The 16,928-nt window shown below is 35.7% G+C and overlaps 1 protein-coding gene across 2 annotated transcripts in view; it reads right to left on the bottom strand.

Moving 5' to 3' along the window:
• Positions 1 to 16,928, bottom strand: part of NIPAL2 (NIPA like domain containing 2) — a 96,957-nt gene that overhangs the window by 53,585 nt on the left and 26,444 nt on the right. For both annotated transcript variants that reach the window (XM_077167309.1, XM_077167308.1), the window contains exons 2-3: positions 3,882 to 3,950; positions 1,754 to 1,925 (exon numbers count right to left, since the gene is read on the bottom strand). In XM_077167309.1, the coding sequence (XP_077023424.1) occupies positions 1,754 to 1,925; positions 3,882 to 3,950 (241 nt within the window). The remainder of the gene's footprint in view (positions 1 to 1,753; positions 1,926 to 3,881; positions 3,951 to 16,928) is intronic.

Genomic DNA, 16,928 nt, shown 5'->3' on the forward strand with positions numbered 1-16,928 from the left:
ATTCAGTTTAGGAGTGCTGTGGGAATATTATTTATGACATATGTTACCGTTTCCAAAAAATTTAAAGTAGGAAATGGTTTGTATTTGAGTTCACTTCTTTAAACTGATTCAAATGGGCAGAGAGGGGAGGGTTGGACAATTGAAACTTCTCTTAATTAATGACAGCTTTGAGCATGTCAGTAAGATGAGTGGATTCACAGACAGCTTCCGCTGAAGGTCTGCGAGGGGTGCCACAGCTGACCTTTACTCAATGGCAACTCCCAAATTCTCACTCCAGGTCTCATGAGGCCTGGCTATGCTTCATTTCTGTCAAATCTCTGATCTTTAATATATCTAGGCATACCCCCCTTTATCTGAGTTACGTGGAGAAACTTTCTCTTCCTAGCATAGTGAAAAGAGATAAATGGAGCACTCCAATAGACCACCGTGCACGTGGGCTTCCCCCGGTACCTATTTCATGTGCCCGGATACTTTTTCTTTGGCTATTCCAAGGAAACTGAGTATACAGCAGTGTAAGAAACAAAACTAAAACTCAGCTCTAAATATACAGTCATTATGTAGAATAATAAACATTTTCAGAACAACTGGAGTCTGTGGAGACCCCAGGTTGACAACATAACTAGATTTTTTTCATCTATTATTTCTCAGATTTTGAGCAAGGAAAAAAACATATAAAATGCCCATGTACATATTATATACAGTAAATAGTAGATAAGTTTATAACCAATTTGCTCTATTTGTGGAAATGTAAAACGGTAAATGAATTTAAAATTTTGTGCTTATTCAGAGTAGTAACAGTAGGGCAATCCTAACTGAACAGTTTCTAGAAAGTTAAGAATTATTCGTTGCTATTATTGTTATTCTACATCATAAGTCATTGTAGATAAATGGGGAAACTACTTTAAAAATAAAGTGAAATTCTTTTGCAAAGATATTATCCTAATTTAAATCTTGCTTTCTCTAAGAATGTCATATAAATTTTTTTCAGAAGAAATATTAAAAGTGGGATATATGAGTACATGTTAGGCTTGATCTAGTTGTTAACAACAACAAACTAGCAACTTGTTTCTATTTCAGTGAAGGATCTAAATTCACAGAAACTTAGAAACATGCTGTTTCCATAGCAGCACATAAAGAGTAAAACTGAAAAGCTTTTATTAATTTAAACAGGGCTTAGAGAATTTGTTCTCCTTTTTAGCAGTGATTTTTGCTCTTTTTTTAAAAAACATTTCAGTTTCTCTTTTCTAAATGTACTTCGAAAATTACATAAAATTTTAAAGCAGATAATTATGACATTACTGTAAAATTACATACCCTTATAGTAATGTAGAGTAAACAGTGTTTAATTCTTAATATAGAAGAGATGCTAAGCTATGGAATTAAGATCAGGCACCCAAAACGTAAGCTACATTTAATGTCAGTTAGCATATGATTGAAACATGGCATTGTATTACAAATACTTTTAGATAATTTTCATTAATGATTAAAAGCACAGGATAGCATTTTCTGTCACTGTTGATTTATTATGACTCAGACATGGGGAATCAGGCTTTTAAATGTAATGTGATAGCTATAAAATGCAAGTTTCTCCATGCTTAATGTGGCAGCATGACAGTGAATAACTGAAATTAGTAGTAAAATTGTTCCAAGTTATCATGCTAAGTAAACAGGGAACAGACTTTCATCTTTTATGCATGTGTTGGTTCAGCTGTGTGCTTTGCATCTTATGTAAAAACACAGAAAAACGGCTCACCTGTAACCGACATACAACCCAGAGGAGCAACGAGCGTGATGGGGGCAAATCCATAGGCGGCAAAGTTTCCAGTCTCTCCCACAGCCATGAGCAGGGCTCCGCCCCACCACCACAGGCTCTTGAAGTACGGCCGTGGGTGCGCTTGCTGCGCCAGCTGAAGATGAGAATATTTCTGGAAGCAAATCAGAATGTAAATAAGAAAATACTTCCACCCAGTTAAAATTTACCTAAAAATTTTTATTCCTAAAAATTTGAAACATGGCTTTTAAATTTATTTTCAGTGTATTTTAGTGCAATTATTGTAGTTTCATGTTTGTTCCAGGCATAGTGACAGCAGAAAGAATTTATATTTATATGGCCTTTTGTGGTCTGAAAGGCCTTTTCACATACGTATGTTGCCGAAATCTCATAGCAACTCTAAAATAAGTATCATTATTACTCTGTAAGTTTTAGGTATAGGCTAAGGAATTAAGTGACTCTTCAGTCCATTACACCAAAACACTTCTTTTAGAATGTCAAAAAAAAAAAAAAAAATCCAGATGCCAACGTTAATGAAATAAAGATAAAAAAGTATTAATGAGAAACTTTTTGAAAAAGGGATTCAAGTTTATAGGGGCATAGTATTTAACATAAAAACATAGCAGGGCAGAGTTATTTGGTGCTGGGGGGTTGGGGCATGATCCATACTCATATCTAGTTTGAATATTTCTTTATATTTGAAAAACACAAATTCCTGAAAAACTGGCCATGAAATAAAGCCCTATTTCCCTACTGGTTTTATGATAACTAAACATACTTCTTTATAAGCAATATGTATAATTCCAGATTACTTAAAAATGTAGAAAAAAGAATATAATAAAAGTTCTAGAAGAAAACATGAAATGTCAAAAAAAAATCTTGGCATAAGCAAGAACTTTCTAAAAGCGGTACAAAATCCTTAAGACAGAAAAGCAAAGACTGGTAGATTTTACTGTAATGAGAAAAACAACTTCAGTGCTCTGTTATATACAGAAAAATATACTACATGCAATATTAAAACACAAACAATAGAGCAGAACAGGAGAAAATATTTGCAATAAATATTATGACAAAGGGTAACTATCACTAATAATAAGAGAGTTCCTACAAATAAATAAAAAAAAGACAAAAAAGCTCTGAGATAGTATGTAAAGAACAGGAAATAGTGATTTACAGAAGAAAAATTACAAATCGATCAATGAACAGGAGAATAGATACTCAACCTCATTAGTTCAGCAAATTAGCAATACATTTGGGTTTCTAATTCAAGATTCAGTTAAAATACCTATATTATACGCCAGTCTTTCTTCAAGATCTTTAGTTCACATCGATATACTTGATAGTATTCTTATAAATGTAATTTTATTGAGATATATATATTCACATGCCATATAACCTTACAAATTGTACAATCAGTGGTTCACAGTATCATCACATAACTGTGCATTCATCATCACAATCAAATTTTGAACATTTTCATTATTCCAAAAAAGGGAATAGAAGTAAAAATGAAAGTTAAAAAGAATACTCAAGGCCATGGTGGCTCAGCAGGCAGAGTTCTTGCCTGCTATGCCAGACACCCAGGTTTGATTCTCAGTGCCTGTCCATGCAAAAAAAAAATACTCAAACATCCCATTCCCTCTCTTCCCCCATTATATATTTTCTTTGTCTTTTCTTTCTTACTCATCTGTCCATCAACAATTTGATATATTTTAAAGAAAGAAAACACAAAAAAGCTGTACTCCTTGAACTGCTTCTAAAAAATATTTGTATCCCATCTGTGTAAGATATTGAAAGAAATCAAAGAGCTGCAAATCAAACCAGGCTGACTTACCCTATAAGTACCGCAATCATTGTGCCAAGGGCCCACAATACTTTAAGCGGCCCACAAAAATGTTTTAATTTCTTTTAAAAGTCAGAAATAAAAGAAAAAAGCATGTAATCCAAACTGGATTATATTTGTCTTTATACCAATGCAGTCATAGAATCTAATTTTTAATATTTTTTTATGGAGAAAGGGGCCCATGAAGGCAAAAGTGCCTGGGACTCATAAAAGTCATGATGCAGCCCTGAATCAAACAAGAGAGTTAGAAAAAAAGCTTTTTCTTACCTGAATAGTTAAAGAAATGCTGATTACCAAGTTTCCTAAAATGGCCAGAAAAACTCCAAAAAGATGAATCTGTGAAACAAAATAATGTTTTCTATAAATGTTACTTTAAATAGTACTTGCAAGATGTTTACTGGAAAAAAACCCACAACTTTAAATTTATGAATTAATTCATTGCTTTGTTCAATTCATTCAACAAATGTTTATGCAGTACCTACTTGCCAGGCTTGGTTTAGAATATGAAAATGGTTTTATTAGGATTACTATTCCACTTTAGTCAAGTATGTTTTTTTAGAAATAGCTCAGTCTTTTACTGAATTTTTGAGATTTTCCTCATTCACTGAAATAAAAATAGACACCAGGTTCTGACTTTCCCCGACTAAGATGCTACGTATTTATTCTTTCTGTCCATTTTCTGCAGTAACCCCTCTGGTAGGGTCTCTATTATCTCCAGCATGGACTACAGACGTCTTCCCAATTCTCCCTCTTTCTTTCCCTTGGTATATCCTGGAGGACCACGGTAAAAAAAGAAGAAAGATCACTGGACTTGGAGTTGAAGGATGAATCTGAGATTTAGATCTGTGCTACTTGGTAACTGGGTGACCTTAAGGAAGTTACTTCACTTCCCTGGGTCTCAGTAAAAAAGGATGTGGATAGGATGTTTTCAGAAACCCTTTAACCTCTAAAGTTAATTTTTTTTCACCATTTCTCTGGTCAAGAACCCACAATGTCTCTGTATAGTCGATTACATCACATATAAAAATACCACATCAACTCCCCATAATCTGTGCTCACTTTGACCATGGCACACCTAACATGCACCCCCTCCCTGAGGTACCAGCTCCATGCCATCTCCGCTCAGATATCAAATCTTTGCTTGGGCCACCTGGCTCACCTAGCCTGTGCACTTTTTGTCTTGGCCTGTTCCAAGCATACCTCACCCTCCTGTCCTGTCGGGGTCCACCTCTGTGAACCTTCTCAGACCACCTTGGCCCACCTTTACTTTCTCAGACTCTAACTGGTGTAAGTCCCTTACTTCTTCTTTTATACTGTCATATAGGTCTTTAGGATCTACAAATAAAAGATAACTTCTCTGGGGAAAGTTCCCATCTTCTATTGGGTTTTCTACATCATCTACTGTATGAAATTAGGGGTTTAATTAATACTTGCTTGAAAAAAAGTATAAAATAGTTTAAAAGACACGCAGAGGTTAAAAAACACATAGTCCAAGAAATTTACCACGTGTAGCTCATGTTTATCTGATGATTTCATAGGATGCATACACTGCTCCTATGTAAGTACAAGTGTATAATATCTTCTGTTAGTATAAATTAGCAATGATATAAGGGATCTTCCCCTCACCCCCTCCTCTTCTACATTGCAAAACTTCTAGCTAGCTCCAAATTCCAAGGAGTTATTTGAATTTCAAATGTATGTTTCAATTACAAGGAACTCTTTTCAGAATGCAATGTCTTTGAAGCTTTAGAGCTTTAATATATGCACTGAAGTGAAATTTGGTCTTTTTAAAAAATGAAGCAGAAAAGTTGAAAACCCATTTTATAGCTGATATATGATATCCCTGGCCTTTAATCAGTTAAGAATTTTCTTTTCCTAATAAAGGCACTTGGCAATAATTTTGATTACTATTCCTGATGGGGAACAACTGTATCACAATACTATGTGCTAGTTCCATGCTTTCCATTTACAATCTAAGACATTTGTCAGTAATAAGAAAAATAAAGATGCATAAAAAATTTAGCATTGAATGATCAATTATGAAAATCTTACATAATTATAAATGTAAACTGCTGAATAGAGATACCTTACTTGAAAATTCTTTAAATCATTCACTGAGCAGTTTAAATGGTACCAGCCAGGGTGTTTAAAATTGGTGAGGGAGGAAGTTATTGAATATGGTTTGAAAAACATAAGGAAAAGTTCGCCTGCTACAGAATAGTTCCCTGGCCTGGGGTTAATAGTTAGCACGAGGCTATCATTCTTTTAGATTAAACACTATCTTATCACAGCTCTTATTCCTAAAGCAAATTCTCCTGGAATGGTATAAACTATTAAATTATTAATATCAATTTGAATATATCAAACAAATTAATTAAAAGGAATCTCAGGAACAAAAAGGAAACAATTTCTCACTCTCCTCTGTAGCGACAACCTTTGCCAGGTAACTTTGGACTTCTTCCCATCAAGAGCTAACGTTTATTTCCCTATTCCTTGAATTTGGGCTGGTTAATAGATTATGAAGGAAATGAAGTTGTGGTAGTTCCAAGACTAGACCTCAAAAAATACTACATGTTTCTATATAATTTCTCGGAAAGTTCTCGAGAACAAGCCCAGCTAGCCCCCACCGGATGACGACAGATAGGTGACACAATGAATGCCACTGCCCCAGTGACTAGACCCTAGCCCACAGCCAGCCAATGACCAGCATAAGAGCAGGACCCTCCCAGACCAGTCAGCTCCCACGGACCTGCCAGCCACCTGCAGAGGCATGAGTGAGCCCAGCTGATCAGCCAAGCCTGACCACATCTACCAACAGCCCAACTGATCCATTGATTGGTAAGTGATAATAAATGGCTGTAATTACAAGCCACTAAGCTTTGGGGTGATTTGTTATATAGTAATAAAGAAAAGACTGAAGCTGGATAAGAAGATGGGAAAATGGGGTGGGGATATTGTTGAGCACTTCTAGTGAGAAAAAGCGGGTTTAGAAAACTAAAAACATGGTAAGACCCCATGCTGGGGTCTCTCTGGCATACAGGCATCATACTATTTTTTTTTTTCCAGGCATCATACTATTTTAAGAGGCAGACCAAAAAGCACCATGCCCAAAGTCAGGAGACCTCTCTCTGCTTCTTATTCACCATAAGTGATCCTGGGTAGTCATTTTCCTCCCTGACTCTGAGTTTCCTCAATTGTAAAATGGAGACAATACCTTAAAGATTCTGGGGGAGGGTTAGATGAGTGTGATAAAACATATGAAAATGCTATACAACACACTAATTATCTAAAGTGAGGAATTAAGTTGATATTAAGAGATAATAATAAAGTTGTCTTTTTTGGTTTTGTATGTGTCAAAAATGGCTGAGTAATCATTTAAATGTTTCTTTTTAAAAAACCTGTCAACCTGTTGCTGGGCAGACATAATAAATGAATGGTTTTATGAACTGTTTCCCCACTTCATGATGTTTTGCATAAGGGTGTATGTACCACCTGATGATATATTAATGTAAACACTCATTTTGTTTTAAATAATATTTTCTAAATCCAATACATTTTATAAAATACTTATAAAATATAGTATCATGGTTTTCATAATGTCAGGATGGTAAAAACTACCAATTACAGTTTTTTAAAAATGTGCTGTAGAATTAGAGATACAAATCTGTGGCATTTTATTTATTTTCTCAGGAAATTACCTGATTTACAGATATGGGTAGAACTAGGGGGAATATCCCATATTTTTGAATGAGTAATGCCAATAAAACTTATCATTCTAACTTTTTAAACTTTCACTTTAGGGCTAAGAGAAATCTCTTTTGTTTTCCCACCACTTTTCCCTATAAGTTTTATAACAATATATTATTATAAAAGTTAGCCATATTTCAAAATGGTCTGAATCTAAAATTTACTTTTTTGTTCCCGAAGTTAGAATTAGCTTTAAAGATTGGTTACCTCCTCAGTCCTTGGGAATCTACACGAGGCAAAAGTTCAGAGATTTAAAATTGGCCATTTACACATTCCCACAATTAAACAATAGCTGTCAAAATCATGTGAGAATCTAATTTTATATCTAATGAATGACAAAAGGAAGATCATACCTAGATCTAGTTCTGAATATTATAAAATAATTAACAGAGGTGATAACAGCCATAAACTGTATCTGAGTGGATCAGATGCATTTGAATTACTGAGCAGAAATAATTGGGCAAAAAGAAATTTAATATGCACAAGTTTTTTTTTTTCATAAAGAATGTGAAGATTGGATATCACCTTCTTAGTTAAGTCTTTGTCAGGCTTCTTAATCTTTCCAAGGATACACAAGACATACTTCTCTTTGAACACTTAAGATGGCTCTTCGTTTATCTGTGTATGTGTTTCTTTATTAAAACAATAAAAATTAAGGTCTGGTGGCAGGTCCAGCCACTGCCATAAGTTCAAAGTTAGGATGTGCATAAATGGTATTTCAAGATATCTGCAACAACTGTAATGTTGATATGAAATTATCTGTGATTTCTATTGGTGATAAAGCTACAAACATGGTCAATACCACTCTAGTTTGTTGTCTACATCCAAAATGGAAGGAAATTGTATATTTCAGTCAGAGGTTAGTGCAAATAAAGATGTTAATACTTTTCTTTAAAATTCAGGGATCCGGACGGGCCATGGTGGCTCAGCAGGCAAGAATGTTTGCCTGCCATGCCAGAGGACCCGGGTTCGGTTCCCGGTGCCTGCCCATGTAAAAAAAAAATTCAGGGATCCCCCGAATTCTATCCAAAGGAATCACATTAAGAATTTTTGCATCTGTTATGTGAGTTTTCTGTTCTTCTTGTTAGATAGACATCTTTTTTTTTTCTGCTTAAATTTCTCCAATGATAAGAAAATCATTACCTACTAAGTAGTCAGTCTCCTGTAAGTCTATCGTTTCAGAACTCTGTTCATGCAGGGAGTTATGATCTTTCTCCTTAAAGATTCTGCCCATTGGCCCTTGTTCTTCTCTCTAGAGCCACAGACCTAAATCAGCTTTCTCTGCCACAGAATAACCTTTCAACTGCTGGAAGACAATAATTCTGCTCCTCTGTTCTTTTTTGTTTGTTTGTAATGGAGTGGTTATGTTTAGTCACTTTTTACAGATGAGGAAAGCAAAGCTGAGTAGTTTAAGTTACCTACTAAATTTCCATCTTTAGTGGTGGAGCCCAGGTCGGTTCAACTTCAGGGCTTATCCTCCTTCCAGGATATTATGACGAATTTTCTTATCTTTCTCTTAGGCTAACTGAAGATCATAGAGTGCAGGAGTTTTGTCTTGTTATTTCTGCCTTATTCATCATTGTATTCCCAACAATGGTACTGGGTAAGAATTTGCTACCTACCAAAAGTTAGGGATTAAATATGTGATCCACAGCTGAGGAGTGGTGAAAACAGGGATATTTCTGACCAGTTAACTTATTTCATCTAAATAAACTAGATGTTTTAGACAATTAGAAATAACATGAATAGTTATGGTATTAAGTTACTTAAGAAATAGGTTCAACACAACCCATTTATGCTTAACACCAAGTTATATAAAAGTATCACAGGATATAACTTTCTTATTTCACATATTACTCAGTACTATAGATTAGAAGTATTTGAAATAGATTCCTAAATTTATGTCTGAAAACCATGGAAATGATTATTTATTTTTCCAGAAATATTTCAATACCAGTCAACATCACTGTAATGCTAATCTGCAATGCACAATTCCATAGCGGTATGTGAAATGAAAAAACGGTCAAAAGTGTCCACAAGAAGACCAGGATTACTAAGGGTAGTTTTCTCTACTGACACACAATTAAAGAGTTTTAGAACTGTTTAGCCAAGACTGAACTTCTTGTTTTACAAATGGGAAAACTAAGGTGCAGAGAAGTGACTTGCTCAAAGCCACTCAGCCTCGGCCCCAATATTGAAGTTCTCTGTTTTATGTCTCTTTTAAGGGGCATAATAATATTTAATTATCTATACCAAGTGATTAGAAAATAATTACACCATATTATAATTGTTTTATTCTAAGATTTTTTAAATTATGGAACATTTATAACCTATAGAAAGCACCAAAATAATATAACAAATCTACCTACAAAAACAAAGACTAAACAGTTGTAAAACTAGTAACACAGCAAGAAAATAAAATAAAATGCACCCAGATTGGAAAGGGAAAAGTAAAATTATCTATGTTCATAGACGGCATGATCTCGTATACAGAAAATCATAAGGAATCCACTGAAAGCTATTAGAACTAACAAATGAGTTCATCAAGGTTGCAAAACACAGGATAAATTAACAAAAATTAACTGTATTCTTATACACTAATAATGAACAATCCAAAAGTGAAATTACGAAAGCAATTCTATTTATAATAGAATAAAAAAGAATAGTGATAAATTTAACAAAAGAAGTGTAAAACTTATGCTTTGTTGTAGAAAATGACAAGCTGGTCCTAAAATTCATGTGGAAACTTCAAGGATCAAGAATAGCCAAAACAATCTTGAAAAAGAAGACAAAGTTGGATGAATCGCACATCTCAATTTAAAAGCTTACTACATAGCAGCAGTAATTAAGACTGTGATAATGGCACAAGAATATGTGCATAGGTCAATGGAATCGAATTCAGAGTCCAGAAATAAACCCATGTATCTCTGGTCAACTCAATTTCAGCAAGGGTGGCAAGACTATTCAATAGAGAAAAAACAGTTTTCAACAAATGGAGCTGGGGCAACTGGATATCCATATATAAAATAATGAAGTTAGATCTTTTTAAACTTTTTTTATTTTGCAAGAATAACATATATACAAAAAAGTAATACATTTCCAATTACATTCTGACTAGTAGTTATACAACAGATTTTAAAGTTTGGTATGGGTTACAGTTCCACAATTTTTCGTTTTTTCCTTTAGCTGCTCCAAGACACTGGAGCTGAAAGAAATATCAATTTATTGATTCAGCAGTCTTATTCATTTGTTAAATCCTATCTTCTCTATTTTACTCTTCCTCCTCTTCCCCCCCCCTTTTTTTTTTATTAATTAAAAAAAGAATTAACAAAACAATTAGAAATCATTTCAATCTACATGTACAATCAGTAATTCTTAATAACATCACATAGTTGCATATTCATCATTTCTTAGTACATTTGCATCGATTTAGAAAAGGAAATAAAAAGACAACAGAATAAGAATTAAAACAATAATAGAAAGAAAAAAAACAAAAAAAACAAAAACAAAAAACCTATACCTCACACGCAGCTTCATTCAGTGTTTTAACATAATTGCATTACAATTGGGTAGTATTGTGCTGTCCATTTCTGAGTTTTTATATCCAGTCCCGTTGTACAGTCTGTATCCCTTCATCTCCAATTATCCCTTCTCTTTTTTTTTTTTTTAATTAACAGAAAAAAAGAAATTAACCCAACATTTAGAGATCATACCATTCTACACATGCAATCATTAATTCTTAACATCATCACATAGCTGCATGATCATCATTTCTTAGTACATTTGCATTGGTTTAGAAGAACTAGCAACATAACCGAAAAAGATATAGAATGTTAATATAGAGAAAAAAATAAAAGTAATAATAGTAAAATCAAAACAAAACAACACAAAACAAAACAAAAACCTATAGCTCAGATGCAGCTTCATTCAGTGTTTTAACATGATTACTTTACAATTAGGTATTATTGTGCTGTCCATTTTTGAGTTTTTGTATCTAGTCCTGTTGCACAGTCTGTATCCCTTCAGCTTCAATTACCCATTGTCTTACCCTGTTTCTAACTCCTGCTGAACTCTGTTACCAATGACATATTTCAAGTTTATTCTCGAATGTCCATTCACATCAGTGGGACCATACAGTATTTGTCCTTTAGTTTTTGGCTGGATTCACTCAGCATAATATTCTCTAGGTCCATCCATGTTATTACATGGTTCATAAGTTTATCTTGTCTTAAAGCTGCATAATATTCCATCGTATGTATATACCACAGTTTGTTTAGCCACTCTTCTGTTGATGGAGATTTTGACTGTTTCCATCTCTTTGCAATTGTAAATAATGCTGCTATAAACATTGGTGTGCAAATGTCCGTTTGTGTCTTTGCCCTTAAGTCCTTTGAGTAGATACCTAGCAATGGTATTGCTGGGTCATATGGCAATTCTATATTCAGCTTTTTGAGGAACCGCCAAACTGCCTTCCACAGTGGTTGCACCCTTTGACATTCCCACCAACAGTGGATAAGTGTGCCTCTTTCTCCGCATCCTCTCCAGCACTTGTCATTTTCTGTTTTGTTGATAATGGCCATTCTGGTGGGTGTGAGATGATATCTCATTGTGGTTTTGATTTGCATTTCTCTAATGGCCAGGGACATTGAGCATCTCTTCATGTGCCTCTTGGCCATCCGTATTTCCTCTTCTGAGAGGTGTCTGTTCAAGTCTTTTTCCCATTTTGTAATTGGGTTGGCTGTCTTTTTGTTGTTGAGATGAACAATCTCTTTATAAATTCTGGATACTAGACCTTTATCTGATATATCATTTCCAAATATTGTCTCCCATTGTGAAGGCTGTCTTTCTACTTTCTTGATGAAGTTCTTTGATGCACAAAAGTGTTTAATTTTGAGGAGTTCCCATTTATTTATTTCCTTCTTCAGTGCTCTTGCTTTAGGTTTAAGGTCCATAAAACCGCCTCCAGTTGTAAGATCCATAAGATATCTCCCTACATTTTCCTCTAACTGTTTTATGGTCTTAGACCTAATGTTTAGATCTTTGATCCATTTTGAGTTAACTTTTGTATAGGGTGTGAGAGATGGGTCTTCTTTCATTCTTTTGCATATGGATATCCAGTTCTCTAGGCACCATTTATTGAAGAGACTGTTCTGTCCCAGGTGAGTTGGCTTGACTGCCTTATCAAAGATCAAATGTCCATAGATGAGAGGATCTATATCTGAGCACTCTATTCGATTCCATTGGTCGATATATCTATCTTTATGCCAATACCATGCTGTTTTGACCACTGTGGCTTCATAATATGCCTTAAAGTCAGGCAGCGCGAGACCTCCAGCTTCGTTTTTTTTCCTCAAGATGTTTTTAGCAATTCGGGGCACCCTGCCCTTCCAGATAAATTTGCTTATTGGTTTTTCTATTTCTGAAAAATAAGTTGTTGGGATTTTGATTGGTATTGCATTGAATCTGTAAATCAATTTAGGTAGGATTGACATCTTAACTATATTTAGTCTTCCAATCCATGAACACGGTATGCCCTTCCATCTATTTAGGTCTTCTGTGATTTCTTTTAGCAGTTTTTTGTAGTTTTCTTTATATAGGTTTTTTGTCTCTTTAGTTAAATTTATTCCTAGGTATTTTATTCTTTTAGTTGCAATTGTGAATGGGATTCGTTTCTTGATTTCCCCCTCAGCTTGTTCCTTACTAGTGTATAGAAATGCTACAGATTTTTGAATGTTGATCTTGTAACCTGCTACTTTGCTGTACTCATTTATTAGCTCTAGTAGTTTTGTTGTGGATTTTTCCGGGTTTTCGACGTATAGTATCATATCGTCTGCAAACAGTGATAGTTTTACTTCTTCCTTTCCAATTTTGATGCCTTGTATTTCTTTTTCTTGTCTAATTGCTCTGGCTAGAACCTCCAACACAATGTTGAATAATAGTGGTGATAGTGGACATCCTTGCCTTGTTCCTGATCTTAGGGGGAAAGTTTTCAATTTTTCCCCATTGAGGATGATATTAGCTGTGGGTTTTTCATATATTCCCTCTATCATTTTAAGGAAGTTCCCTTGTATTCCTATCTTTTGAAGTGTTTTCAACAGGAAAGGATGTTGAATCTTGTCGAATGCCTTCTCTGCATCAATTGAGATGATCATGTGATTTTTCTGCTTTGATTTGTTGATATGGTGTATTACATCAATTGATTTTCTTATGTTGAACCATCCTTGCATACCTGGGATGAATCCTACTTGGTCATGATGTATAATTCTTTTAATGTGTTGTTGGATACGATTTGCTAGAATTTTATTGAGGATTTTTGCATCTGTATTCATTAGAGAGATTGGTCTGTAGTTTTCTTTTTTTGTAATATCTTTGCCTGGTTTTGGTATGAGGGTGATGTTGGCTTCATAGAATGAATTAGGTAGTTTTCCCTCCACTTCGATTTTTCGGAAGAGTTTGAAGAGAATTGGTACTAATTCTTTCTGGAACGTTTGGTAGAATTCACATGTGAAGCCATCTGGTCCTGGACTTTTCTTTTTAGGAAGCTTTTGAATGACTAATTCAATTTCTTTACTTGTGATTGGTTTGTTGAGGTCATCTATGTCTTCTTGAGTCAAAGTTGGTTGTTCATGTCTTTCCAGGAACCCGTCCATTTCCTCTAAATTGTTGTATTTATTAGCGTAAAGTTGTTCATAGTATCCTGTTATTACCTCCTTTATTTCTGTGAGGTCAGTAGTTATGTCTCCTCTTCCATTTCTGATCTTATTTATTTGCATCCTCTCTCTTCTTCTTTTTGTCAATCTTGCTAAGGGCCCATCAATCTTATTGATTTTCTCATAGAACCAACTTCTGGCCTTATTGATTTTCTCTATTGTTTTCATGTTTTCAATTTCATTTATTTGTGCTCTAATCTTTGTTATTTCTTTCCTTTTGCTTGCTTTGGGGTTAGCTTGCTGTTCTTTCTCCAGTTCTTCCAAATGGATAGTTAATTCCTGAATTTTTGCCTTTTCTTCTTTTCTGATATAGGCATTTAGAGCAATAAATTTCCCTCTTAGCACTGCCTTTGCTGCGTCCCATAAGTTTTGATATGTTGTGTTTTCATTTTCATTCGCCTCGAGGTATTTGCTAATTTCTCTTGCAATTTCTTCTTTGACCCAGTCGTTGTTTAGGAGTGTGTTGTTGAGCCTCCACGTATTTGTGAATTTTCTGGCACTCTGCCTATTATTGATTTCCAACATCATTCCTTTATGGTCCGAGAAAGTGTTGTGTAAGATTTCAATCTTTTTAAATTTGTTAAGACTTGCTTTGTGACCCAGCATATGGTCTATCTTTGAGAATGATCCATGAGCACTTGAGAAAAAGGTGTATCCTGCTGTTGTGGGATGTAATGTCCTATAAATGTCTATTAAGTCTAGTTCATTTATAGTAATATTCAGTTTCTCTATTTCTTTGTTGATCCTCTGTCTAGATGTTCTGTCCCTTGATGAGAGTGGTGAATTGAAGTCTCCAACTATTATGGTATATGAGTCTATTTCCCTTTTCAGTGTTTGCAGTATATTCCTCACGTATTTTGGGGCATTCTGATTCGGTGCGTAAATATTTATGATTGTTATGTCTTCTTGTTTAATTGTTCCTTTTATTAGTATATAGTGTCCTTCTTTGTCTCTTTTAACTGTTTTACATTTGAAGTCTAATTTGTTGGATATTAGTATAGCCACTCCTGCTCTTTTCTGGTTGTTATTTGCATGAAATATCTTTTCCCAACCTTTCACTTTCAATCTATGTTTATCTTTGGGTCTAAGATGTGTTTCCTGTAGACAGCATATAGAAGGATCCTGTTTTTTAATCCATTCTGCCAATCTATGTCTTTTGATTGGGGAATTCAGTCCATTGACATTTAGTGTTATTACTGTTTGGATAATATTTTCCTCTAACATTTTGCCTTTTGTATTATATATATCATATCTGATTTTCCTTCTTTCTACACTCTTCTCCATACCTCTCTCTTCTGTCTTTTTGTATCTGACTCTAGTGCTTCCTTTAGTATTTCTTGCAGAGCTGGTCTGTTGCTCACAAATTCTCTCAGTGACTTTTTGTCTGAGAATGTTTTAATTTCTCCCTCATTTTTGAAGGACAATTTTGCTGGATATAGGAGTCTTGGTTGGCAGTTTTTCTCTTTTAGTATTTTAAATATATCATCCCACTGTCTTCTAGCTTCCATGGTTTCTGCTGAGAAATCTACACAAAGTCTTATTGGGTTTCCCTTGTATGTAATGGATTGTTTTTCTCTTGCTGCTTTCAAGATCTTCTCTTTCTCTTTGACCTCTGACATTCTAACTAGTAAGTGTCTTGGAGAACGCCTATTTGGGTCTAATCTCTTTGGGGTGCGCTGCACTTCTTGGATCTGTAATTTTAGGTCTTTCATAAGAGTTGGGAAATTTTCAGTGAAAATTTCTTCCATTAGTTTTTCTCCTCCTTTTCCTTTCTCTTCTCCTTCTGGGACACCCACAACACGTATATTTGTGCGCTTCATATTATCATTCAATTCCCTGAGCCCCTGCTCATATTTTTCCATTTTTTTCCCTATAGTTTCTGTTTCTTTTTGGGATTCAGATGTTCCATCCTCCAAATCACTAATTCTATCTTCTGTCTCTTTAAATCTATCATTGTAGCTATCCATTATTTTTTCTATGTTTGCTACTTTATCCTTCACTTCCATAAGTTCTGCGATTTGTTTTTTCAGTTTTTCTATTTCTTCTTTATGTTCAGCCCATGTCCTCTTCATGTCCTCCCTCAATTTATCGATTTCATTTTTGAAGAGGTTTTCCATTTCTGTTCGTATATTCAGGATTAGTTGTCTCAGCTCTTGTGTCTCATTTGAGCTATTGGTTTGTTCCTTTGACTGGGCCATATTCTCAATCTTTTGAGCGTGGACAGTTATCTTCTGCTGCTGGCGTCTGGGCATTTATTCAGATTTTTCTTGGTGTTGGACCCAGCAAGGTTGTAATATTTTTCTGTGAAATCTCTGGGTTCTGTTTTTCTTATCCTGCCCAGTAGGTGGCGCTCGTGGCACACGTTTGTCTGCGGGTCCCACCAGTAAAAGGTGCTGTGGGACCTTAAACTTTGGAAAACTCTCGCCGTCCTGGGGGTTCGCTAGCCGAAACGGCTTGAGCCGGCCCGGGGTCCGAACGCAGGGAGGGTTGCTGGTCGCCGCAGCCAGGGAAAGAGCCCGTCCGAATTTCCTAGTCGGCCCTGGGCAACAAGCGTGGCGGGAGGGCGCCAGCGGCAGCGGCCCGCCCGAGAGAGTGCACGTTCCCCGGGAGTCACGGGTTTGGAAGGGGCCTCCCCCACCCGTCACCGTTCTCCGCGGCCTGGGGGTTTCCGATCCAATTCTCTCAGTTGGTCCGGGGGCTGCGCGTGGTGTGGGCGCCAGCCGTCTTTGTTTCAGGGGACCGCCTCTCCAATTCTCCCAGCTGGCCCGGGAAGGGGGAAGGGAGTAACTCCGGCCGCTTGCCACCCCGCCCGGTAAGGCCCGCGCGCCTCGGCGATCTCACCCGAGCTGCTTCTCTC

This window comes from Tamandua tetradactyla, chromosome 6 (assembly GCF_023851605.1).
Source record: "Tamandua tetradactyla isolate mTamTet1 chromosome 6, mTamTet1.pri, whole genome shotgun sequence".
Taxonomy (NCBI): Eukaryota; Metazoa; Chordata; class Mammalia; order Pilosa; family Myrmecophagidae; genus Tamandua; species Tamandua tetradactyla.